Source organism: Dendrobates tinctorius, unplaced genomic scaffold (assembly GCF_039654945.1).
Source record: "Dendrobates tinctorius isolate UK_male_01 unplaced genomic scaffold, ASM3965494v1 ptg000028l, whole genome shotgun sequence".
Taxonomy (NCBI): Eukaryota; Metazoa; Chordata; class Amphibia; order Anura; family Dendrobatidae; genus Dendrobates; species Dendrobates tinctorius.
In genome coordinates, this window is record NW_027361696.1 from 55918260 (window position 1) to 55943405 (window position 25146).

General features: G+C 44.0%; 1 protein-coding gene and 1 long non-coding RNA gene across 5 annotated transcripts in view; one reads left to right on the top strand and one right to left on the bottom strand.

Annotated features, from left to right (window-relative positions):
* Nucleotides 1-1028, top strand: part of LOC141085416 (uncharacterized) — a 213887-nt gene extending 212859 nt beyond the window's left edge. For 3 of the 4 annotated variants that reach the window (XR_012231293.1, XR_012231291.1, XR_012231294.1), the window contains exons 2-4: nt 367-469; nt 581-688; nt 870-1028. This is a non-coding gene — a long non-coding RNA (uncharacterized lncRNA). Of the gene's footprint in view, nt 1-366; nt 470-580; nt 689-829 lie in introns of all 4 variants that reach the window. The other variant, XR_012231292.1, reaches the window with a different exon arrangement.
* Nucleotides 1-24543, bottom strand: LOC141085414 (cell adhesion molecule CEACAM1-like). The gene is made up of 9 exons (XM_073570769.1): nt 24504-24543; nt 22942-23250; nt 21820-22104; nt 5346-5621; nt 4819-5058; nt 3802-4122; nt 827-949; nt 520-615; nt 1-312 (listed from the first exon to the last, which is right to left on the bottom strand). Exons 1-9 carry the CDS (start codon nt 24541-24543, stop codon nt 212-214), a joined length of 1791 nt encoding a protein of 596 aa, XP_073426870.1. The 3' UTR covers nt 1-211.
* Nucleotides 24544-25146: the final 603 nt, after the last annotated feature.

Here is a 25146-nt window from a genome sequence, read left to right on the forward strand (position 1 = left end):
ACAAGGATTATTTTGTTGAGGAGGAGTTGTATAGAGAGTGTGCTGGGTCTGTATACAAACAGGTGACTGAGCGTGGTCAGCATGACCATTACACCATGTATGACTATACCTAATTTTTGGTTCTCTTGGCATCTTTACTGGACAGTAAACAAAACCCAAATATTTAGTTCTGAGTAAAGTAGGCAACCGCTATACTGTATCTCTACTAACCTCATTTAATGATGCTATAGTACTTGTGAGCATAACATACCGGTCCTGAAGGCATTGATCGTCCGCCCATGTTGTTGTATTCATTGGAACTAATACAATTATCTGAAAATGACAACAAATGCGTTAGTGACTTTATCATGTAACCGCTTCATCTAGGTCAGGTCACTCTATGGATATTCTCTGGATGACAAAGGCAGGACCCCATTAAGATCGAACTCAACACAGACATGGGCTAGTGACAGCTTCCCTGGTGACCAAGGTTAGTGGTTGATTTATGTAATAGTTGTTGCCCATCGGTGGCTTACTTACCATTCCTGGCTTCATTGTTGGAAGGTTTCTCTTTATTTCTTCTCTGTATCTTACGGATCAGTTTAGGATGTGATGCAGAAGGTCGTTCTGCTGGGACTAACAGACGATCGGGTTAATGGCTAAGTCCAATTACTGAAAACGACCCTACAGGAACACACACCTCCCCCAGGTAAATGTCGCCGATGTCTTGGGCATTTACACCTATTTCCCCCTTCTGTCTCATAGCTCATACCTGGTGTTTTCTAATTACAGAAAATCCTTATTCAAGATAACTAGATTATTCTTTATTCTTTTCCATTTCTCTTACCAGCATTGTCTGTATTGTTTGTTTTGTCTTTCCGGAAAACGAGGATGAGAACAAGAATGATCAGTGTCAAAGCCACAATGGTCCCAATTACTATGCCTGCGACTGCACCTGCCGAGAGGATTTCTGTAGAAAGAGCACAAAAAGAGAAGCTGTTATAGATTGTAAACTGTAAAAAAAATAATAAAAAACAACTAAAACACCACATGGATTATATTTCATTGTCTGTATACTATATTTAGACAGGCTGTGAATGTGTAATGGCTGCTTTTGTCTTGTATCCCCTTTTAAAGATCATGTACATATGTGCATTTATTTTCTTATTGTTCGCTTGTTTCCTGAATGCAAATTTCAGCAACTTCCTAAACAGTCTTTATTAAAAATGTTCTTCCGCTTTAGCTGTAGGGTGTCTGTAAGTTTCTCATATACAGTAGCTGAGCACACGGCATATAAAATATACAAGTCTCTCTGAGCTTTTGCTCCACACCACATGGCTATCTGGCTTTTCTCAGTGTTTGTGGTAACAAGAGAGAGAGGGTTGTTCATTTCTCCACTGTGGAGAGGGAAGAAAGTATTCCAGGGAGGGCAGAGAAAACATACTATAGACAAGGAAGGAAGTGAATGGGATGAAATGAGTACAGATCTTATGCTGTGTGGATATATGAGCTAATGAAGATAGCAGCACCCTGAATACACACAGACCTCACATCCATCTGTACTACTTGCAAACACAGAGCTCACATCCAGACTATATTACTGGGAGAGGCACACAGAGCTCCCAGCCTATATTACATGGTGAGACACACATAGGTAACAGCCAGCCTATATCACATGGAGAGACACTCAGAGCTCACAGCCAGTCTATATTAAGTGGAGACATGGAGAGAACCACAGAGCTCACAGCCAGCCTATATTACATGGAGAGACACACAGAGCTCACATCTAGCCTATATTACTGGGAGAGACACGCAAAGCTCACAGCCAGTTTATATTACTGGGAGACACGCAAAGCTCACAGCCAGCCTATATTACATGGAATGACACACAGAGCTCATATCCAGCCTATATTACTGGGAGAGACATGCAAAGCTCACAACCAGTCTATATTACTGGGAGAGACACGCAAAGCTCACAGCCAGTTTATATTACTGGGAGAGACACGCAAAGCTCACAGCCAGCCTATATTACATGGAGTGACACACAGAGCTCATATCCAGCCTATATTACTGGGAGAGACATGCAAAGCTCACAACCAGTCTATATTACTGGGAGAGACACGCAAAGCTCACAGCCAGTTTATATTACTGGGAGAGACACGCAAAGCTCACAGCCAGCCTATATTACATGGAGTGACACACAGAGCTCATATCCAGCCTATATTACTGGGAGAGACATGCAAAGCTCACAACCAGTCTATATTACTGGGAGAGACACACAAAGCTCACAGCCAGTCTATATTACATGGAGTGACACACAGAGCTCATATCCAGCCTATATTACTGGGAGAGACATGCAAAGCTCACAGCCAGTCTATATTACTGGGAGAGACACACAAAGCTCACAGCCAGTCTATATTACATGGAGTGACACACAGAGCTCATATCCAGCCTATATTACTGGGAGAGACATGCAAAGCTCACAGCCAGTCTATATTAAGTGGAGACGTAGAAAGAACCACAGAGCTCACAGCCAGCCTATATTATATGGAGTGACACACAGAGCTCATATCCAGCCTATATTACTGGGAGAGACACGCAAAGCTCACAGCCAGTCTATATTAAGTGGAGACATGGAGAGAACCACAGAGCTCACAGCCAGCCTATATTACATGGAGAGACACTCCAAGAAAAACATTTGCAACTTGAATCAGGCTGAAAACCACATATCAGGTGGTCTATAATGAATGAAGCAGATTTAGAAGGTACCTATCGTAGTGATGTGTCAGAAATAGAGATTAGCTAATTGATTCGTGGGACCCTGATCCAGTGGCCAGTTTTGCATGGTATGGTCACTGAGCAGGATCCCTTTGTTGAGCCTCCCACCTGTGGGCATCTTCACCTCCTCATTTGATTATGTGTCTCACATCTCAACACTGATGTTGGACAAGTCAAGCTATTCAAAAGAGGATCTGGCAGATAGAAGCCAATTCGATGGGTTTCTGTCTTGTAGCAGTGGAATACTGACTTAGCCATTGCTTTTCGCTAGTAAGTAGACTTCATAAATGGGGGGCCTTGGTGCTTAGACTCCAACAATGATTGCTAAAACAAAGACAGAGAAGCAGAAAAAGTAGTCTATGGATCTAATCACCAATTGATCGGATCTCCACCCAGACCTGAGCAGAGGCAAATATAGAGGGGTCATATTGATCAGCTAAGTGCTTCTACCCCTTGATTTAGTAAATGAGAGATATCTCAGCACACAGACCCCTACTGATGAGCTATTTTTTATAGGCTTCCACTGTTTGGTTATACTCCATCCTTTGACTTCCTGTGAGTCCCTTTCATTGCTTATACAATCTCATCAGCTTGTCTGTATAAACTGTGTCTGAACCTGCAGATATTCTCAATTACCTCAGCTTTAGCCCCTTCAATGTGCGAATTGATGGAATCCCATAGGTTGAATTTCTACCTTTACTACATTAAAAACCTGTCCTAAGAATACTCCATGATTGTTTAGGCTCTAACAATGTTTTTAATCTTTTTTTTTTTTCAATTAAATATTGCATAAACAATCTGGTGTAACAATTTGCTTGCAGCACCAAGTCTGACCACACGGAGTGCTGTAAAATCCCAACTTGGTAGTAAATAATATAGCTCTCTCCTATTGTAGAAGACTCCATCTAGTGGTAGTAATGTGTAGTGCACCATGGTAGAAATCTATAGCGCGCCATTTCTTTTACATTGGACCTTAATAATAATAACACAAATAAATTATTGGATGATAATTTGATTCCTGCTATATACAGATATTTTATGTACCTTCTTTCTTCACATTGAGAGTGAATGTAAAATAATTGCTTCCAATGGGATTCTCAGCTTTGCACATGTACGTTCCATTAAACTCCTCGTTCATTTCTAGTATGATCATATATGATGAGTAGTCATTAGACATAATGATGATGTCTTTAGTGGTGATGAGTGTGGATGGAGTTGGGTCAAGGCGGACCCACGAGAACGTTGCAGGGAAGATCTGCGCGTCCCGAGCGTTTTCGCTGTTTAGAGTCACTGATAGAACGGCGCTGTTCCCCTTGTTGGCTGTTTTAACGCTGTTGTTGATGAATCCAGCAGACCGCGGTATATCTGAAAGAAAAAAAAAATGAAATCAGAGATGAAGATTTTGTGGACTTCATTTACATACATTGTAATTATCCTTTCTGAACTTCCTATGATATGAACTATTTAATCTCAATAGCCTCACAACTAGCCTGATTGACAGCTCCTCAGTATCCCATCTCCCATTGGTGATCATCATTTTAAAATGGTCGATATTGACTTTTAGGATTGCTGCTTCTAATAGGTGGCACAACAGGTCCAGTCCTCTTCTTCTCTGTATAGGTAATTTACATATTTAATTTCATTACATGGCCTATAAGTCTCCTTACATTTGGCACGCTACACAAGGAGAAACGTTTGTCAGAGGTCTCTCATCCAGACAAATTAGATCTCTTGTTTTGCATTAATGAAGAGCAAACACCCTGAAACACGTGTCTGCAAATGTTGTTTCTGGTTGGACTTCTTATACTAAGTCATGTGTCAAGGCTTGATAATGGATTGATATTGGATTTTAGGGTCACTATTTCCAATAAGTGGCACCAGAGCTCCAGTCCTACTCTTCTCTTCATTCATGAGATGCTTCACTATGGCTCGTAGAGAAGTCTCAATCGGTGGACTTCCTCTATAATGTCCATAAGCTTTATTAGGGCATATGGACAAATATCACCCTGAAATAATGTTTCAGAAATGCTAGTGTATTGTATATTCCTATTAACTTCTTACCAATCACTAGCAAGCACATTTCACTTGATCCAACATGGCTTCCAGTGCAAGACAGCAGAGCTCCAAGGGAAAACTGGATGGTTGGCACTACTGTAGTGCTAGTATCAGTGCCACTTAGACTAATGTTTTCATACATCAGGTGTACCACAGCCGGTGGGTATCCTCCAGGCCATAAGCAGTAAAGTTGGACACTTTGATCTAAACGTTCTGCTCGGCACTCAATGTTTCCTTCTGGAGACCCTGTTGATGGAAAAACTCTTGTTAAAGGGGTCTTAGAACTTAAAAAAAATCAGAATAAGGTTCAGTTTTTTCCTATACGCAATGTTTCATCGCTACAGTCAAACACTGGTGGCCTCAGTGGTTTCAACTCTTGGCTGCAGTGATCACATCTGGTTAATGGCTCATTCCCTGAACCAGGTGAACAGAGACCATTGGTGGATAAGGGAGGCTCAAGTAAAATTCCTCCCGACATACAGTATATGATGAAACGTGGACAATTGCTTTATGTGACGTGAAGGTGTACTCACATGTTAGATTTATAGGATTACTTAGTTGACTGTTCAGGTAGTTGGAGACTCGGCAAGTGAATGCTCCCCAATCGTTCCTCGTCACCGGACTGATGACGAGAGTTGAGTTACCATTAGTCAGGTTATAGCGGGGGTTTTGAGGCAGTGGTAACTCCATTAGTGTCCAATTGTAACTGACTTCTGTACCATAGGAAGAACAAACGAGAGAGACGGCCTCTTTCTCAGCAATGACCGGACTGGAGGTATTACTGCGTAGAGTCACTCCAGATACATGGACTGTAAATCAGAGCATGGACAAATGAATGAGAATGAATAAGTGTGCACATCAATGCAGTATTTTGTTATTGCACCAATGAATCTACAAAATCAAATATTAGGTAATTTTGAAAACGGCCTTAATTGAAAAAAATATCCTGCTGTTTTTTATACTACAAATGACCCTTCTGTACCCAAAGGTACAAACGACTGACTTCTGTCTAACCTGTGCTCAAAATACAATATATGAGGTCAAGCCAAAAAGTTAGCAAGGAAAACTAAAAATGCAGCCATGGGGATTTGTTATCGAAGATTATAAGAGACTAATGATTTTTTTTATAGAAATTATATACATATACCGGTTTACTTATCCTGTACTGATCCTGAGTTATATCCTGCATTATTCTCCAGAGCTGCACTCACTATTCTGCTGGTGCAGTCACTGTGTACATACATTACATTACTGATCCTGAGTTACATCCTGTATTATACTCCAGAGCTGCACTCACTATTCTGCTGGTGCAGTCACTGTGTACATACATTACATTACTGATCCTGAGTTACATCCTGTATTATACCCCAGAGCTGCACTCACTATTCTGCTGGTACAGTCACTGTGTACATACATTACATTACTGATCCTGAGTTACATCCTGTATTATACTCCGGAGCTGCACTCACTATTCTGCTGGTGCAGTCACTGTGTACATACATTACATTACTGATCCTGAGTTACATCCTGTATTATACTCCAGAGCTGCACTCTATTCTGCTGGTACAGTCACTGTGTACATACATTACATTACTGATCCTGAGTTACATCCTGTATTATACCCCAGAGCTGCACTCACTATTCTGCTGGTACAGTCACTGTGTACATACATTACATTACTGATCCTGAGTTACATCCTGTATTATACTCCGGAGCTGCACTCACTATTCTGCTGGTGCAGTCACTGTGTACAAACATTACAATGCTGATCCTGAGTTATATCTTGTAGATATTTTATTATAAAAATGAAAAACATAATAGCAATAACAGAAACAAAAAAAAATATCAGCCAGAAAAATAATCTGTATAATGAACACTGGTCCAGCCGCTCATTCTCTCCTCACACACATATTATACATAGATACAGAATAATCACTAATATTAACCCCTTACCTACAATTGACGTAATATTCCATCCATGTGACCATGGACCTAATTACCATGGACGGAATATTACGTCATCGCGATCAGCGGCGCCCACGTGGTGAGCGCCGCTGATCGCGGCCGAGTGTCAGCTAATTATCATAGCTGACACCCGGCACAATGTGTCAGGGGCGGTCACGGACCGCCCCCGACACGCTAACCCCTTGCACACCGCGATCAAACGCGATCGCGGTGTACCGGGGGTTAAAGGGAAGCATCGGCAGGGAGGGGGCTCCCTCCGTGCTTCCCTGAGCCCCCCACGGCAGCGCAATGTGCAGCGCTGCTGCGGGGGGCTCTTTCCCTACAGGCCCCCGGATCCAAGATGGCGACGGGGGCCTGCAGGGAGCTGACTTCCTCACTGCCTGCAAAGCGCAGGCATGAGGAAGTCTGCAGCAGTGCCTGTGACAGATCGCTGATCTGTCACAGTGATCTGTGATGTGACAGATCAGCGATCTGTCACAGGACAGTGATGTCCCACCTGGGACAAGGTAATAAAGTAAAAAAAAAAAAAAAAAAAAGTGTTAAAAATAATTTAAAAAAAAATCGCTAAATAAATCAGTAAAAAAAAAAAAAATATTCCCCAATAAATCCATTTTTTCAAAATAAAAAAAACCAAAAACAATAAAAGTACACATATTTGGTATCGCCGCGTCCGTAATGACCTGCCCTATAAAACTGTCCCATTAGTTAACCCCTTTAGCGAACCCCTTAAAAAGTAAAAATAAAAAACGAAGCAAAAAATAATGATTTATTATCATACCACCGAACAAAAAGTGCAATAACGCGCGATCAAAAAGACGCATATAAATATCCATGGTACCGCTGAAAACGTCATCTTGTCCCGCAAAAAACGATCCACCATACAGCATCATCCGCAAAAAAATAAAAAAGTTATAGCTCGCAGAATAAAGCGATACAAAAATAATTATTTTTTATATAAAATAGTTTTCATTGCAAAAAACCGACAAAACATAAAAAAACGACCTAAATGAGGTATCGCTGTAACCGTACTGACCCGAAGAATAAAACCGCTTTATCAATTTTACCGCACGCGGAACGGTGTAAACGCACCCCCCCAAAAGAAATTCATGAAACGCTGGTTTTTGTTCATTCTGCGTCCCAAAAATCGGAATAAAAAGCGATCAAAAAATGTCACGTGCCCGAAAATGGTACCAATAAAAACATCAACTCGTCCCGCAAAAAATAAGACCTCACATGACTCGGTGGGTCAAAATACGGAAAAATTATAGCTCACAATATGTGGTGATGCAAAAACTATTTTTACAATAAAAAGCGTCTTTTAGCGTGCGACAGCCGCCAAACATAAAAACCGCCATAAATCGTAAATCAAACCCCCCGTTATCACCCCCTTAGTTAGGGAAAAATAATAAAACTAAAAGAAAATGTATTTATTTCCATTTTCCCGCTAGGGTTAGGGTTAGGGTAGGGTTAGGGCTAGGGTTAGGGCTAGGGTTAGGGCTAGGGTTAGGGTTAGGGCTAGGGTTAGGGCTAGGGTTAGGGCTAGGGCTCAGATTAGGGTTAGGGGTGTGTTGAGGTTCGGGTTGGAGTTATAATTGGGGGTTTCCACTGTTTGGGCACATCAGGTGCTCTCCAAAGGCAACATGGCGTCTGATCTCAATTCCAGCCAATTCTGCGTTGAAAAAGTCAAATGGTGCTCCTTCCCTTCCAAGCTCTGCCATGTGCCCAAACAGTGTTTTACCCCCACATGTAGGGTATCAGCCTACTCAGGACAAATTACAAAACAACTTTTGGGGTCCAATTTCTCCTGTTACCCTTAGGAAAATAAAAAATTGGGGGCAAAAATATAATTTTGCGGAAAAAAATGTTTTTTTTTATTTTCACGCCCAGGCGTTATAAACTTCTGTGAAGCACTTGGGGGTTCAAAGTGCTCTCCACACATCTAGATAAGCTCGGTGGGGGGTCTAGTTTCCAAAATGGGGTCACTTGTGGGGAGTTTCAATAGTTTAGGTACATTAGGGGCTCTCCAAACGCATATGACACCCGCATACCAATCCATCAAAGTCTGCATTCCAAAACGTCACTACTTCCCTTCCGAGCCCCGACGTGTGCCCATACAGTAGTTTTCTCCCACATATGAGGTATCAGCGTACTCAGGACAAATTGGACAACAACTTTTGGGGTCCAATTTCTCCTGTTACCCTTGGGAAAATAAAAAAAATGGGGACTAAAAGATGATGTTTGTTGAAAAAATACGATATTTTTATTTTCACGCCCGGTCGTTATAAACTTCTGTGAAGCACTGGGGGGTTCAAAGTGCTCACCACACATCTAGATAAGTTCATTAGGGGGTCTAGTTTCCAAAATGGGGTCACTTGTGGGGGGTTTCCACTGTTTAGGTACATCAGGGGCTCTCCAAACGCAACATGACACCCGCAGACCATTCCATCAAAGTCTGCATTCCAAAACGTCACTACTTCCCTTCCGAGCCCCGACGTGTGCCCATACAGTAGTTTTCTCCCACATATGAGGTATCAGCGTACTCAGGACAAATTGGACAACAACTTTTGGGGTCCAATTTCTCCTGTTACCCTTGGGAAAATAAAAAAATGGGGACTAAAAGATGATGTTTGTTGAAAAAATACGATATTTTTATTTTCACGCCCGGTCGTTATAAACTTCTGTGAAGCACTGGGGGGTTCAAAGTGCTCACCACACATCTAGATAAGTTCATTAGGGGGTCTAGTTTTCAAAATGGGGTCACTTGTGGGGGGTTTCCACTATTTAGGTACATCAGGGGCTCTCCAAACGCAACATGACACCCGCAGACCATTCCATCAAAGTCTGCATTCCAAAACGTCACTACTTCCCTTCTGAGCCCCGACGTGTGCCCATACAGTAGTTTTCTCCCACATATGAGGTATCAGCGTACTCAGGACAAATTGGACAACAACTTTTGGGGTCCAATTTCTCCTGTTACCCTTGGGAAAATAAAAAAATGGGGACTAAAAGATCATGTTTGTGGAAAAAATACGATTTTTTTATTTTCACGCCCGGACGTTATAAACTTCAGTGAAGCACTGGGGGGTTCAAAGTGCTCACCACACATCTAGATAAGTTCCTTGGGGGGTCTAGTTTCCAAAATGGTGTCATTTGTGGGGGGTTTCTACTGTTTTGGTACATCAGGGGCTTTCCTAACGCGACATGGTGTCCGATCTCAATTCCAGCCAAAAACGTCAAATGGCGCTGCTTCCCTTCCGAGCTCTGCCATACGCCCAAATAGTGGTTTACCCCCACATGTGGGGTATCAGCGTACTCAGGATAAATTGCACAATATCTTTTAGGGTCCTGTTACTTTTGGAAAAATAAGAATTGAGGGTGAAAAGATCATTTTTGTGGAAAAAATATGATTTTTTAATTGTACTGCTGTACGTTATAAACTTCTGTGAAGCCCTTGGGGGTTCAAAGTTCTCACCACACATCTAGATAAGTTCCTTGGGGGGTCTAGATTCCAAAATGGTGTCATTTGTGGGGGGTTTCCACTGTTTTGGTACATCAGGGGTTTTCCAATCGCGACATGGTGTCCGATCTCAATTCTAGCCAAAAACGTCAAATGGCGCTGCTTCCCTTCCGAGCTCTGCTATGCGCCCAAATAGTCATTTACACCCACATATGGGGTATCAGCGTACTCAGGACAAATTGCACAATAACTTTTAGGGTCCTGTTACCCTTGGAAAAATAAAAATTGGGGGTGAAAAGATCATTTTTGTGGAAAAAATATGATTTTTTAATTGTACCGCTGTACGTTATAAACTTCTGTGAAGCCCTTGTGGGTTCAAAGTTCTCACCACATATCTAGATAAGTTCCTTGGGGGGTCTAGTTTCCAAAATGGGGTCACTTGGGGGGGTTTCCACTGTTTAGGTACATCAGGGGCTCGCCAAACGTGACATGGCGTCCGATCTGAATTCCAGCCAATTTTGCATTGAAAAAGTCAAACGGCGCTCCTTCCATTCTGAGCTCTGCCATGCGCCGAAACAGTGGTTCCCCCCCACATATCAGGTATCAGCGTACTCAGGACAAATTGCACAATAAGTCTTGCAGTCCAATTTCTCCTGTTACCCTTGGTAAAATAAAGAAAATTGAACCTGAAGTATTTTTTTTGTGAAAAAAAGTTAAATGTTCATTTTTTTTTTAATATTCAAAAAATTCCTGTGACGCACCTAAAGGGTTAATAAACTTCTTGAATGTGGTTTTAAGCACCTTAAGGGGTGCAGTTTTTAGAATGGTGTCACTTTTGGGTATTTTCTATCATACAGACCCCTCAAAGTGGCTTCAAATGTGAAGTGGTCCCTAAAAATAAAATGGTGTTGCAAAAATGAGAAATCGCTGGTCAATTTTTAACCCTTATAACTTCCTAACAAAAAAAATTTTGGTTCCAAAACTGTGCTGATGTAAAGTAAACATGTGGGAAATGTTATGTATTAAGTTTTTTGTGTGCCGTATCGCTGTGATTTAAGGGCATAAAAATTCAAAGTTGGAAAATTGCGAAATTTTCAAAATTTTCGCCAAATTTCCGTTTTTTTCACAAATAAACGCAAGTTATTTGAATGCAATTTTACCACTAACATGAAGTACAATATGTCACGAGAAAACAATGTCAGAATCACCGGGATCCATAGAAGCGTTCCAGAGTTATGACCTCATAAAGGTACAGTGGTCAGAATTGTAAAAATTGGCCCGGTAGTTAACGTGCAAACCACCCTTGGTAGTGAAGGGGTTAAAGGGAATCTGTCACCCCATTTTTGGCCTATAAGATGTGGCCACAGCCATCAGGGGCTTATCTACAGCATTCTGGTCTGGTCACCAAACAAATTAATAATAACTAATAATAACAACAAATGAAATAAACAATAGCAAACAAAAACTATATACATATATATTTTTATTTTTAAATAAAATAACCACAGACTATACAAATATATACAGTACTAAGCTAATCACCACCCCACACTCAAGCCCACCATTCCCAACCCCCGCACTGACCTGAGAGCTGGTCCTGCGTCTCCTGCCTTACTCCATGTCCAACGTCCATGGGCCAGATCAGGCAGTGCCAGTGTTTCCCCAAACACCCCAGTGTCCCATAGTCCCACAAGATAAACCCACCTCCCCCCTTTTCCCACCACCCAACCTAACACCTACACCCAAATCTATATCCCTATATACAATATATACAGAAACAAACACTACAATAACACAATACCCACAAATCACAAAGCCCAACTTCGGCGCCTGCAGCCCTACATTACTGTATACCGATCACAAAACAAAAATCTACATTGTCAGCAGCAGCCCACCACCAGGAAAGATGACCAGACTAGGGCACACTAAAAGTAAAGCCCCTCCAGAGGAGAGCAGCCCTATGTGTGCCCAGTCTCTCATACTCCAGAGAGTGAGTCTTCACCAGGTCACCAAGTATGGTCCTAAACACATCGTCCACTGAGAGGATTTTAACCCCTTTCTGACATGAGACATACTATCCCGTCCATGGGACCTGGGCCCCTATGCCCATGGACGGGATAGTACGTCTAGCATGATTAGCAGCACTCACGGGATGTCAGCTGATTATCACAGCTGACACCCGGCACTATGTGTCAGGGGAAGTCACGGACCGCCCTGACACGTTAACCCCTGGCACACTGCAATCAAACACTTCTATGAAGCCCTTGGGGGTTCAAAGTGCTCACCACACATCTAGATAAGTTCCTTGGGGGGTCTAGTTTCCAAAATGGTGTCATTTGTGGGGAGTTTCCACTGTTTAGGCACATCAGGGGCTTTCCAAACGCGGCATGGCGTCCAATCCCAATTCCAGCCAAAAAAGTCAAATGGAGCTGCTTCCCTTCCGAGCTCTGCCATGCGCCCAAATAGTGGTTTACCCCCACATGTGGGGCATCAGCATACTCAGGACAAATTGCACAATAACTTTTAGTGTCCTGTTACCCTTGGGAAAATAAAAATTGGGGCTGAAAAGATCATTTTTGTAGAAAAAATGTGATTTTTTTAATTTTACGACTGTACGTTATAAACTTCTGTGAAGCCTTGGGAGGTTCAAAGTTCTCACCACACACCTAGATAAATTCCATGGGGGGTTTAGTTTCCAAATTGGTGTCATTTGTGGGGGTTTCCACTGTTTTGGCACATCAGGGGCTTTCCAAACGCGACATGGCATCCGATCTCAATTCCAGCCATAAAAGTCAAATGGCGCTGCTTCCCTTCCGAGCTCTGCCATGCGCCCAAATAGTGGTTTACCCCAACATATAGGGTATCAGCGTACTCAGGACAAATTGCACAATAACTTTTAGGGTCCTGTTACCCTTGGGAAAATAAAAATTGGGGGTGAAAAGATCATTTTTGTGGAAAAAAATATGATTTTTTAATTGTACGGCTGTACGTTATAAACGTCTGTGAAGCCATTATGGGTTCAAAGTTCTCACCACATATCTAGATAAGTTCCTTGGGGGGTCTAGTTTCCAAAATGGGGTCACTTGTGGGGGGTTTCCACTGTTTAGGCACATCAGGGCCTCTCCAAACGTGACATGGCGTCCGATCTGAATTCCAGCCAATTTTGCATTGAAAAAGTCAAACGACGCTCCTTCCCTTCTGAGCTCTGACATGCGCCGAAACAGTGGTTCCCCTCAGATATCAGGTATCAGCATACTCAGGACAAATTGCACAATAACTTTTGCAGTCCAATTTCTGCTGTTACCCTTGGTAAAATAAAAAAAATTGGACCTGAAGTAATTTTTTTGTGAAAAAAAAGTTAAATGTTCATTTTTTTTAAACATTCAAAAAATTCCTGTGAAGCACCTGAAGGGTTAATAAACTTCTTGAATGTGGTTTTGAGCACCTTGAGGGGTGAAGTTTTTAGAATGATGTCACTTTTGGGTATTTTGTATCATATAGACCCATCAAAGTGACTTCAAATGTGATGTGGTCCGTAAAAATAAAATGGTGTTGCAAAAATGAGAAATCGCTGGTCAACTTTTAACCCTTATAACTTCCTAACAAAAAAAAATTTTGGTTCCAAAATTGTGCTGAAGTAAAGTAAACATATGTGAAATGTTACTTATTAAGTTTTTTGTGTGCCATATCTCTGTGATTTTTAAGGGCATAAAAATTCAAAGATGGAAAATTGCAAAATTTTCAAAATTTTCGCCAAATTTCCGTTTTTTACACAAATAAACGCAAGTTATGTGAATAAAATTTTACCACTAACTTGAAGTACAATATGTCACGAGAAAACATTGTGAGAATCAATGAGATCCATGGAAGCGTTTCAGAGTTATTACCTCATAAAGGGACAGTGGTCACAATTGTAAAAATTGGCCCGGTCTTGAACGTGCAAACCACCCTTGGGGGTAAAGGGGTTAAGTTGCTCCGATACTAAGCACCGTGTGTTCCACGTGTGATACCTAACCACTGCACTAACTAGAAATAAGGTGCAGCGGTCGCGACCACCAAGGTCTCCGAATGCTCCATAGGCCCATTCAGCATAGGAGAGACTGGCCAGCCGAGACCAGCCAATGAAGGCGCCTACCCTGTTGTACACCTCTGTGTTGAAGGGAGAACGAAGCAGGAAGCGGTCCATGCTTTCCAGCACGGTATCACAATGCTCCCAAGGACAGTTCCTGTCCTCAGAGGTCCTACACTTCAGTTTGTCCCTCACACACAGTTACCCATGGAAGCAGAGCCAAGCCAAGTCCCAAAACTTTGAAGGGATCGTGATAGAATTCAGAAGATGAAAACCCACCCCAAGATCCCGACTTGGACAATCCCTGAGCACCAGAGGCCTCTGGAATTGGATCAACAGAGCCCTATTGTCGAGGAGTTTCCTTGGAAGAGTCCTGATCTCCCACATTCCCAGACCCCACCGGCAAATTACCTTCAGAACCAAGTTAGCGTAAGCCGGAAGATGTCCCCCATTCCTGAAAAAAAGGCTGAAACCTTCCCCTACAGAAAACCCATGGAGGAGCCTCTCTTTCCAGGTTTGCAATATTGATCTTAATGAAGGTATCCACAAGGAATACCACAGTGTTGACCATACCCAACCCTCCTAGTCTCCTCATACGGTAAGTAACCTACCTCCTGACCAGGTTCAGTCTATTCCCCATAACAGTTGGAAGAACAAACTGTAGACCCGAGTTCATAGAGACTCCAGCAAAATGCACACACTGCCAAGATAAATCAGTAAAGGGAGCAGGTAAGTTTTGATCAGGTTTACCATTTCCCTTAGGGTCAAAGACCAGCCCTTCCATTGGTTCATGGTTCACATTCTGAGTGGCGATCTCTAGCCTGCTGTCCCAATTTTGTTTTTATGGTAATCCCCCTAGCCAAATTCGTATGCCAAGGACTTTTGCAGAGACTTTGGGTCCTGGAAGGGTATCCGGGAGACCAAAATCAGGATCTCCTCCTTCCAGCCAGAGACTCTCACACTTATCCCGGTTGATCTTGGACCCGGATGCCTCCGAGTAGCGATCTACCTCTGACATCAGCCACCCTGCCTCCTCGTGAGAGGAAACAAAAACATTGACATCATCGGTACACGCTACCACCCTCAGAGTGGCTTCCGGTGCTGCCCAATCCATCCAAATCCCGGCCAACGGTCCACGCTCCACCCTCCTAAGAAGTGGGTCAATCACAAACAAGTACAGCAGCGGGCCCAAGGGACATCCCTGGCGAACGCCAGATCCAACCTCAAAAGAGCTGCCAATCCAACTGTTCACAAGCGGGAAACTCTCTGCTCCACCGTACAAGGTCTTAAGCCAATCAACAAACCCCACTGGAAGGCCATATATCAGAAGGACAAACCAGAGGTACTGGTGATTAACCCGATTAAACGCTTTTGCCTGGTCCAGTGACAGCATGTACCGCTTACAGTGACCAGCCCTACCCTGCTCCACTGCCTCTCGGACACAGAGCACAGCACTAAATGTGCTGCGGCCTGGAACAGAGCAATGTTGGGCCTCTGAAAGGAGTCAGGGTTCAAATTTCACCAGCCGATTAAACAGCACCTTTGCCAGAACCTTCCTGCCTGCATTGAGAAGCGGTATGGGATGCCAATTCTCAGTGCAAGATGGGTCCTTACTCTTTGACAAGATGATCAGGGTAGACCTCCTCATTGACTTTGGCAGAGTGCCCGAGGAAAGACACTCATTGAATACCACAGTCAAGAGGGGAACCAAAGCATCCTTAAAGGTCTTGTATAACTTGTGGACCCGGCAATTTTTTTGGGAGGCAAGCCCTTCATTCGCCAACTTAACTTCCTCTTCTATGATCATCTCTGTCAAAATGTCAAGACAGGGGTCTACACCTGGTTCGGGGACGATTTCAGCCAGAAAAGCCGATATCTCATCCCAATTAAGATCCCTCTTCCCCAAGAGGTGCGAGTAGAAGGATCTGACAACCTCCAGGATCCCTGATCTGGATCACCTCAGGGTCTCCGCAGTGTTGACCAGTCCTGTAACCACCTTACTATTCACTGACATCTTGCAGTTTCTGTAAGGGTCGGGCGAGTGGTACTTCCCGTAATCCCTCTCAAAAACCAAAGATGCTTGTCTATCGTACTGACACCTCATAAGTAAAGATTTCACTCTGGAGATCTCTTCGCGGCTACTTCCAGTTGAGACAAGATGCTTGAGTTTCCTCCTCAGACCCTGATACAGTCGATACCTGCTCAGACACCTGAGGCTTGAGAGCTGGCAGAATAATCTCACCACCCTTTTCTTGAACATCTCCCACCACTCTGACTTACTACTACAAAGATCCAGTAAGGGTACCTGGCTCTGAAGAAAATCCTCAAAGGACTGTCTTATGTCCACTTCTTGCAAGAGATGAATTGAGCCTCCAAAAGCCTCTTCCCATCTGGAGGGTCTCTGTAATATTCAGTGAAAACAAAAGTAAACAGTGGTCAGAGAACTCCACCTCAACAACAGACACTGCTGCAGAGACAGCTTCCTCCTTTAAATAAAACCTATCTATTTTGGACTTACAGTTACCTCTATGATAGGTGAACCCCTTGTGGCCTGGGGTGTGCTGAATGTGGACATCCACCAGGCGAGCGTCACTAGCTATACTATTAAGGGTGACGCTATCATAAGTCAGCTTGTCTATGGAACCTTCTCTATCTCGAGGCCTCGTGACAGTATTGAAGTCCCCTCCAAAGACAACATGCCGATTTGTAAAAAGGTAAGGCTTGATCTTCATAAAGAGACACTTCCAGTCCTACTTAGATTGGGGACCATAAATGTTAATGAGCCGGAGCTCTTGTCCCTTCATGAGGACATTTAAGATCAGGCACCTCCCCATTTCTAACTCAATAACCTGTCGGTATTCCACCCGTGTGGTAAAAAGGACTGCCACTCCGCTATACAGCTCGGCCGCAAGACACCAATAGGAGGGCCCAAGTCTACACTCCCTCTTAGCTTTAAACACGTCTGCCATGTTTGGCAGCCTAGTCTCTTGCAAAAAGAAAATGTCAGCTTCAACACGGCTGAGAAAATCAAAGGCTGCAAATCTAGCTGCATTTGACTTTATGCTGGTGACATTAATGGACGTCAGCATCAATGGAGTGGGTACTGCCATCATTGATGATTGAGTTAGATGGCTTTCTTCTTCCCACTCACCTTATCCTCTGCCTAATCCTTTTTAATTGTCCTCATCTCCAGACTCTGGGCCAGTCCCTCCCTCCAAGGACCTTACATTCCCAGAAGAAGAAGACTTGGCACCCCCTGTAAGCCCCGCCAAAGCCAGAGCCTCACCCTCAGCTTCCTATTCAGAGCAAGAGAAGTTCTCAAGGGCTTGGAACCGGTTAGAAAGACCAACCAGAGGGGAGTCAGTTTTTCCTTCCTTAGGTACCTTGGTCAGAGCGATAGAAGATGTTTTATCTCCCTTCTTTCTCTTCTTTTTGGTGCCGAGCTTATGCTTGTCCTCTAGCCACTGCCTATTATGCTCATCCATACTTTCATAATGGGAGGATTCGGATGCAGTGGCACTTTCCTCCCTGTGGATCTTTCTGACTTCCTCAACCAACTCATCATCTCTCGGGGCCTCAGCAGCAAGACTGGCATCCAGGACAGGAGTCACCTCAGTAGCCCGGGGCTTGCCCAGCTCCCTCTCCTGTCTGTGCTTGTCTAGATGCCTCAGCTGGGCAGGCATCTTTTTATTGCTTTTCCTCCTTGGCCCCTCAGCTCCCTCACCCCTGCTAGTCCCTTCCTGAGCATAATCAGCCTCACAGCTTTCTCCCAACGGGGTCATGACTGCATTAGTGAAGGAGCGAGGACAAAGGCTGAATGGGTGACCTAAGTCACCACACAGGTAGCACCTAATCTCCACACAAGATACCGCAATATGGCCGACATCCCCACACAATGCACATTTCTGCACAGTGCAGTTTGCACTAAAGTGTGTGGGGTCGCCGCACCCTTGACAGAGCTTCGGTTGGCCCTGGTAGAAGACCTGGATATGATCCCTACCCAGGCAGGCTGATGATGGTATGTGGGCAACCGTACCACGTGAATGCTTAAGTTTTACCATAAACGTCCAGGCCCCTGACCAGATACCAAACTCGTCACGGTTCTTCTTTGGCATCTCCACCACCTCTCCATATCAGCCAAGCCACGTCATGAAGTCATAACAAGAAAGCGACTCGTTACAAGTCATCACGGTCACTTTCTTGACTTGGTTTTGGCGAGACACTGCCTGAATTGCAATGTCTCGCCATCCGGGCTCATTTTTTGCCAACTCAAGCCCCTCTAGCCGAACAAAGCTGACATCAAACTCAGGTGTGGAATAGGGATGTATCAAGGTGTAGATGTCAATCGCCTTGAAGCGCATCCTCAGCAGAAGCTCCACAACCTTAGGCCTTGGAGGACACGCATCACTGTTACTCCATCGAAGACGGACCACATTCCTACGCACACTACCCGTCCTGGCTGTTGGGAGGGACCATCGTGTATCCCCACCGTTTTGCTCTTGGAAGGCCCCGAGGCCGTGCCTCTCTATCCAGAAGGATAGATCAACCTCACGACCCTCTACCATTAGTGATCTCTCCCCCTTCTTTAGAGCTTCCAGGAGACGCCGGTGCAACATGCCATCCCCAGAGCCCGGAGACGAGGAGGATGCCCTTATTTCACAGGGGGGCAACCGGACAAGTGATTACAAAAACACCAACAGTACCATTATTACCCACCTCCATAACCCCCTTACTGTCCACCAATCCAGCAACCACACCACTAGAGAAAGAGTTTTCCTCATTCATACCCCCCACCACATTCACTCCTACTGGACCAGTGACAACAGGGGATGGCATTTTGACCTCCGCATCATCAGGCACATGGGGCTCAGGCTCCTCCACAGAACTGGAGGCGATCTCAACCCTGGTCTTACGTGTGCCCTCCACATCATCAGTTGGTAATTTCCGCTGTTTAACAGTTGACATCAGATGCCGCTGATCTTTTGCTGCTGTGAGGCGCTGCTGATCCTTTATATCAGTATCTTGTTGACCAGCAGCGCCAACACAGAATAGGACTTTGGGAGGATCGGAACGCCCAGCCCCGACACCCCCCTCACACTCCTGCCGCTTCTCAACTAAGTGATCAGCGGCAACAGTATTCAGTGGCGCCGATGCTACTGGAGCTGCCCCGACACTGGGCCGCTCCCCTCTCGCATGGAGGAGCGCACCACAGTATCATGGCCTGACAGTTCACTTGCCACCAGTCTGCACTCCCTGTCCAGCCTCTCGGCTGATGCACCTCCTGTTACGTCCCTGCTACTACAAGCAGAGACGGAGCTCTCCGCCTCACTACTGTGCTCTGTACTCTCCCCAAACCTTTTCACCGGATCCACAGCAGAACCCGTTGCTGGGCTGGGCAACGCGGCTTATACAGCAAGCTGACCCTGCAGCTGACTTAGGGGGTTCAGGGAGGGGGGCATTCACGTAGCTTACCGCTTCCTGCAGCTTTGGCTTTGTCTTCTTTCCCTTTTTCTTCTGGTCCCCAGGTGCTTCCTCTGGTAAATCATCACCAAGATGGAAATTCTGACGGCACACAGGGGACTCCAGGAGCTTGATCTCTGCCATTAGTGCCCCTCCCTAGTTGCTGTTATCACTGTCCTCCCCAGAGCCAGTAGAACTGTGACCAGATGTCAATGTCGCCTGTCCTGCAGGGAGCTCGCTGCACGTGGCCTGCGGGTAACTTTGCAGGCTGCCAGGTGGGGCTTTCTGCTGGTTTTCATCATAATCATCATCATCCTCATCATCCACCTGGCTCTCAGGCTGCAGCCCCATCTGCCTTTGTTCTCTGTTGTCAGCTATTTCTCTAAATCTGTCCTCATTCATTAGTTTTTCCTTGATTGGACCACTCTTCTCACTTTTAAAGGCTTTTCTGACTTCCAGCTTATTAATTTCATGTTTGAACCTCCTTACGTCTACCTGGAGTTGCATCTTCCTCAGTTTGGAGGCACTTGCAGCTTTGGCGCTTGTGTAGAGCAGCTCCTCCCGAAGCCTCCTGATGGTCTTACTTGCTTCTTCATACACACGGAGGTGGCTCATGACCCGGGAGCCATAGGTGGACACAGAGTCCTTGGATCTCTGCAGCCTCCAATCTTTCTCAGTGAGGTCAGCCTCACCTCTGGAAGCACTCAGCTTTCCTCCGGAAGGACCGCGCATCTTGCACGTTGCTAGCAGATTTCTCCTCCATGTTGGAAGCCTTGCGGCTTCTCTGGGTCTCGCAGACTTGGGGGGAGTAGAAGCCACAATGCTGAGACTCCTAGTGGAGCGTCTCACCCCCGAGTCCTCTGATGTGTAGGCCGGTTGCTGGTTTCTTCTGCCCCTTGCTGGCCTGGACCGGGAAACAGAAGCCTGGACTTGGCTCCTTCACTCATCCCAGGAAGCCCACTCCCTCCCTGGGTAGGAGAGAGAGCAGGTCCCTGGGTGGAGAGGTGGTGGGTCTCTGGAGCTCAGGAGCACACAGCAGGATCAGCAGCGAACACACTCTCAATTAGCACAATGAGCAGCAGCTGAACAGAGCTACCCTCACTATTCTGCTGGTGCAGTCACTGTGAACGTACATTACATTACTGATCCTATAATGACCCTGAGTTACAACTTGCATTATACCCCAGAGCTGCTATTCTGCTGATGCTCTCACTATGTACATGCATTGCATTACTGATCCTGTACTGATCCTGTGGTACATCCTGTATTATACTCTAGAGATGCACTCACTGTTCTGCTGGTGCAGTCACTGTGAACGTACATTACATTACTGATCCTATACTGACCCTGAGTTACAACTTGCATTATACCCAAGAGCTGCTATTCTGCTGATGCTCTCACTATGTACATGCATTGCATTACTGATCCTGTACTGATCCTGTATTATACTCCACAGCTGCGCTCACTATTCTGCTGGTGCTGTCACTGTGTACATACAATACATCACTGATTATGAATTACATCCTGTATTATACGCCAGAGCTGCACTCACTATTCTGCTTGTACAATCACTATGTATATACGTTACATTACTTACCTGTAGGAATCTGGCCAATTATCTCTCTGACTTGCAAACTCGGGGCAGTACTGCTAGGCATCCTGTCCCAGGACCTGTCTCTGGTAAATCACTCTGTCCTTTTATTGCTTTTCCTTACTCTGCTCAGAATCATGCTATCCACTGCCTCGGTCTCCACTAACTTCGGTGCACCCACGTCTCTGGCTCTTCTGAGTACTCAGACCAAAAGTCTGCTCTAGCTGCAAACTAGGCCCTGTCTGACTCACCACCAGGAAGTCCCCTCTGATCTTGCTACATAAGCCCTCCCTCTCTGGGCTAGTTCCACTTCTTCACTCTATCCATGTCTACTTACTATCTGTTGCTGGGCGCAATAAAACACCAACACTAATAACGCATTTGACAATTCACGTTATGAACCATATTAGTACTCGTGTCTTCAAGGGGGGAACGTGGGCAGTATGTCCATCTCCTTACACTTACCTGCAACATCCAGGTACCTCTCTCTGCTCCTGTTGCTGCTTACAGGATTTTCAATGCCACAAGTATAATTACCGGTATCACTGCCCAGGATGGGATTGAAATACAGGTAGGCACTAGAACTACTACACGTTAGATGAGATGAGCTACAGGACACTAATTCATCATTTCTATAGAAGTAGATACTGTGGACGGTCTGTGTCCCTGGATTACACCTCAAATTCAGGCTGGTGCCATTTACCGGGCGAATGGAGGAAGAAGCGATCAGGGATGGAATGGTGAGAAGATCTGAAATAAAATAATATAGGTGTGATCTACTAAACCAAAAGATAAGTACAATGTAGTACCAGGCAGCTGCTGAAAAGCCACGTAAGATCATGAAGTGCATCAAGTGTCCTGTTTGTACATTCTAAGAAATCAGAGGAATATATCAAATAGTTCAGCACCAGATTTTGTAGATTTTTTTTTGCTGTGTTACACAACTCTCGTCATTAAAATATAACCATTTTAATTTTTATTCACTAAATTAATAATACACAAGAAAATAATCAAGTTTGTATTAAATTTTATCAGAGCCATCTGTTTCTTTCTTTTCCTGGACTCATTTTTATTATTAATTCATGGGTGAAATCTGTAATCAGTGAAGACAAATTTTTCTTCAATGTCAATGTATGAGGGTAATTTTCAAACGACTGTTACTCGTTAGAGGTGGGTCAAATATTTAAAGAGGGTTGGCTCACAAGAGACATTTTTGGCTTATTCATTGGATATGCTACTAGAATCCATTCTGTAGACTACTGGACCATCACCATGGAGTGGTGTACTGACTTCCTATTGAGACTATTCAGTGCATACTCAAGCATTTACTGAGAGCTTCTGCCTATTGGTTTGAGAGATTGAAGGGTTCTATAGACTCAGACTCTAAACAAACATCAGTACTTAACATAAGTTATAACATATAGAACCAGTATCAATACTGTTGGGAGAATAGTCTTACCAGCTGATGCTGTTGGCCCTTCTACATCAGCATCTCATGAATGAGAAGATCAGGATTTATGTTGGGGATCAGATAGTTTTATCTGCTCTTCTACATCAGACATTTGTCAATGTATCACAAACACTCACTATATACGTTGAGCTGGACTTGAACTTTGATTTGCACTCCTCCAAACTGAAATGTCACTAAGTAGGATCTGTTGTCACTACTGACGAGCTGGTCCATTCGGAGAGTTCCATTTATAAAAAGTGTACATTTGCCTCCCTTACACCTCCCAGCATAAGTAGGACTATTGGATGGAATAAGAGTTGCAATAGTTGCCCCCGCAGTATCTAAGTTCCAGTCTATTCGATGGTCTGGACTGGCAGGTGAACTGGAAAAAATGAATGCTGTTCCTCCAGTAGAGGCGTTGAATTGACTGATAGTGGCTACTGTGCCTAAGGACAACAGAATCGATGAGTATAAGCAAGATTTCCAATCTGGACTTCTTTTTCTGATCAGTGCCAACATTAACACATTTTGTCTACAGCAACGTATCAAAATAATTGGACCACTACAATATTGCATTATGTTGCCCAAACACACATTGGTTTGGCTCTTGGACCGCCTACATATGGATGCCATATCTGGACAACTCGCACTTCTTTTCCAAAATTTTTATTAAAGTTTTACATAACAATAGGGGGGGAGGGGAAGGGGAAAGGATCGGGAGGGGAAAAGACAATAGGGGAAAGAAGGGACCAAGTGGACCTTGTGCCCCGATTAACAAGAAAATAACATGTAAACTTGGACAATTCGCACTTCTGATCAATGTTGGAAATAACATGTTTCACGTACAAAGATGCAAGAAAAACCAATATGCAACTGGTTTATGGCATTGTGTTCCCCAGCCATATTTGCCTTTAGGACACCCTGCATGTAGGTGCCCTGTTTTTGACAACTGCAAATACCATCGACCATTAATGGCACTAAAAACACTAACATTACCAGATCTTGGTACCAAGGTCAAAACAATATCACTTGCAGGCTGAGAGACTTGGCCATCAATCACCACCTGTCAGAACTAAATGTGGCTCTGTTGTGGACCTCCATTGCCCATGGTCAACTTGAGTCTCCTAAAGCAAGAGTAACTCTCTGACTAATTAAGAGAAGACTCCATAATAGGACCTGAGAACTGAGTCTGTGCTGAGCGGACAACACTTTTGTTGGGTTTCTGGTTCTAAAGTAGGAAAAAGAAATGTCTACTATATCTGAAAATATCAATGCATGGATTGTAGTGTAGCTCTCATGTTAAGTCAGAAGAAAAATGATCTAAAATGGAAATCCTAGTTTATTTTGTTCCCCTGCCAAATATGGCTTTTGGACACTGTGCATTTAGTTGACCTGATCTTGTCAACTAAATAGATACTTTTGAATCATTATTGATGGCAGAAACATCAGAGAATTACTAGACCTTGGTACTAGGGTCAAAAGTTTATCATTTGCAGGATAAGAGTCTTTTTGCTTGGCCATAACACCACTTGTCACAACCGAATTTGACTTTGTTGGGGACCTCCACTGCCAATGGTCAACTTGAGTCCTCCAAAGTAAGAGTGAATCGGTTCCAAGTGTAACCCCATCATCTCCTAGTTTTCTGTATAGTGATACCAATCAGTGCCATCTGGACCCTAATAGTAACATTTCAACTCACCAATGGAGCACAGAAAAACACTCCACAGCAGTAAACCCATCAGGTCTCCGTACTTTCCAGCATATGGTACTGCATCAGCTCTGGTCCCAGCGGTGAAGAAGTCTCCTGACTCCTGCGGTACTGAGTGCTTTACAGATCGTTCGCAGGAATGTGTTATTTGTCACTTTATGGCGACAGCAAAGAGGAAGGTGCTCGCTTTTTTTTTGTTGCAGTATCATAACTTGATAAGAAGTTGACTTGATGTTAGTACTGTAGGAACGTACTTATAGACTGAGTACCTGGCATTTTTATATCCCTGATTTACAGCCTGAACGTTACATTGAATGCAGAACTATTGAACGTGATGGATACATTTTATTTACTATGTAACCATGTATCATTAATTTATGATTTGCTTTCTGTCCAATCTGAAAGCAAGTATACACAAGGGACAAGTTATATTTATGTCCTCCATGACAGGGCAAATTTTCATTTTTGCAATTTTTTCCTCCCCTTCTTCCAAAAACCCTAACTTTTTTTTTTTCAAATTTCCATTGGCATAGATGTAAGGCTACTTTCACACTAACGTTTTTTTTGCGCTGCACTGCGTGCGCAGTCCAAACGCATACAGAAAACGCATCAAGCGTTTTGCATGCGTTTGCTT

Coding starts and splice junctions, on each gene's coding strand:
- LOC141085414 (XM_073570769.1), bottom strand. CDS start 24,543: ATGGGTTTACTGCTGTGGAGTGTTTTTCTGTGCTCCATTG. Junction 23,251..24,503: donor TGTTTTTCTGTGCTCCATTG/GTGAGTTGAAAT, acceptor TGTTGTCCTTAG/GCACAGTAGCCACTATCAGT. Junction 22,105..22,941: donor AGTCCAGCTCAACGTATATA/GTGAGTGTTTGT, acceptor ATTTTATTTCAG/ATCTTCTCACCATTCCATCC.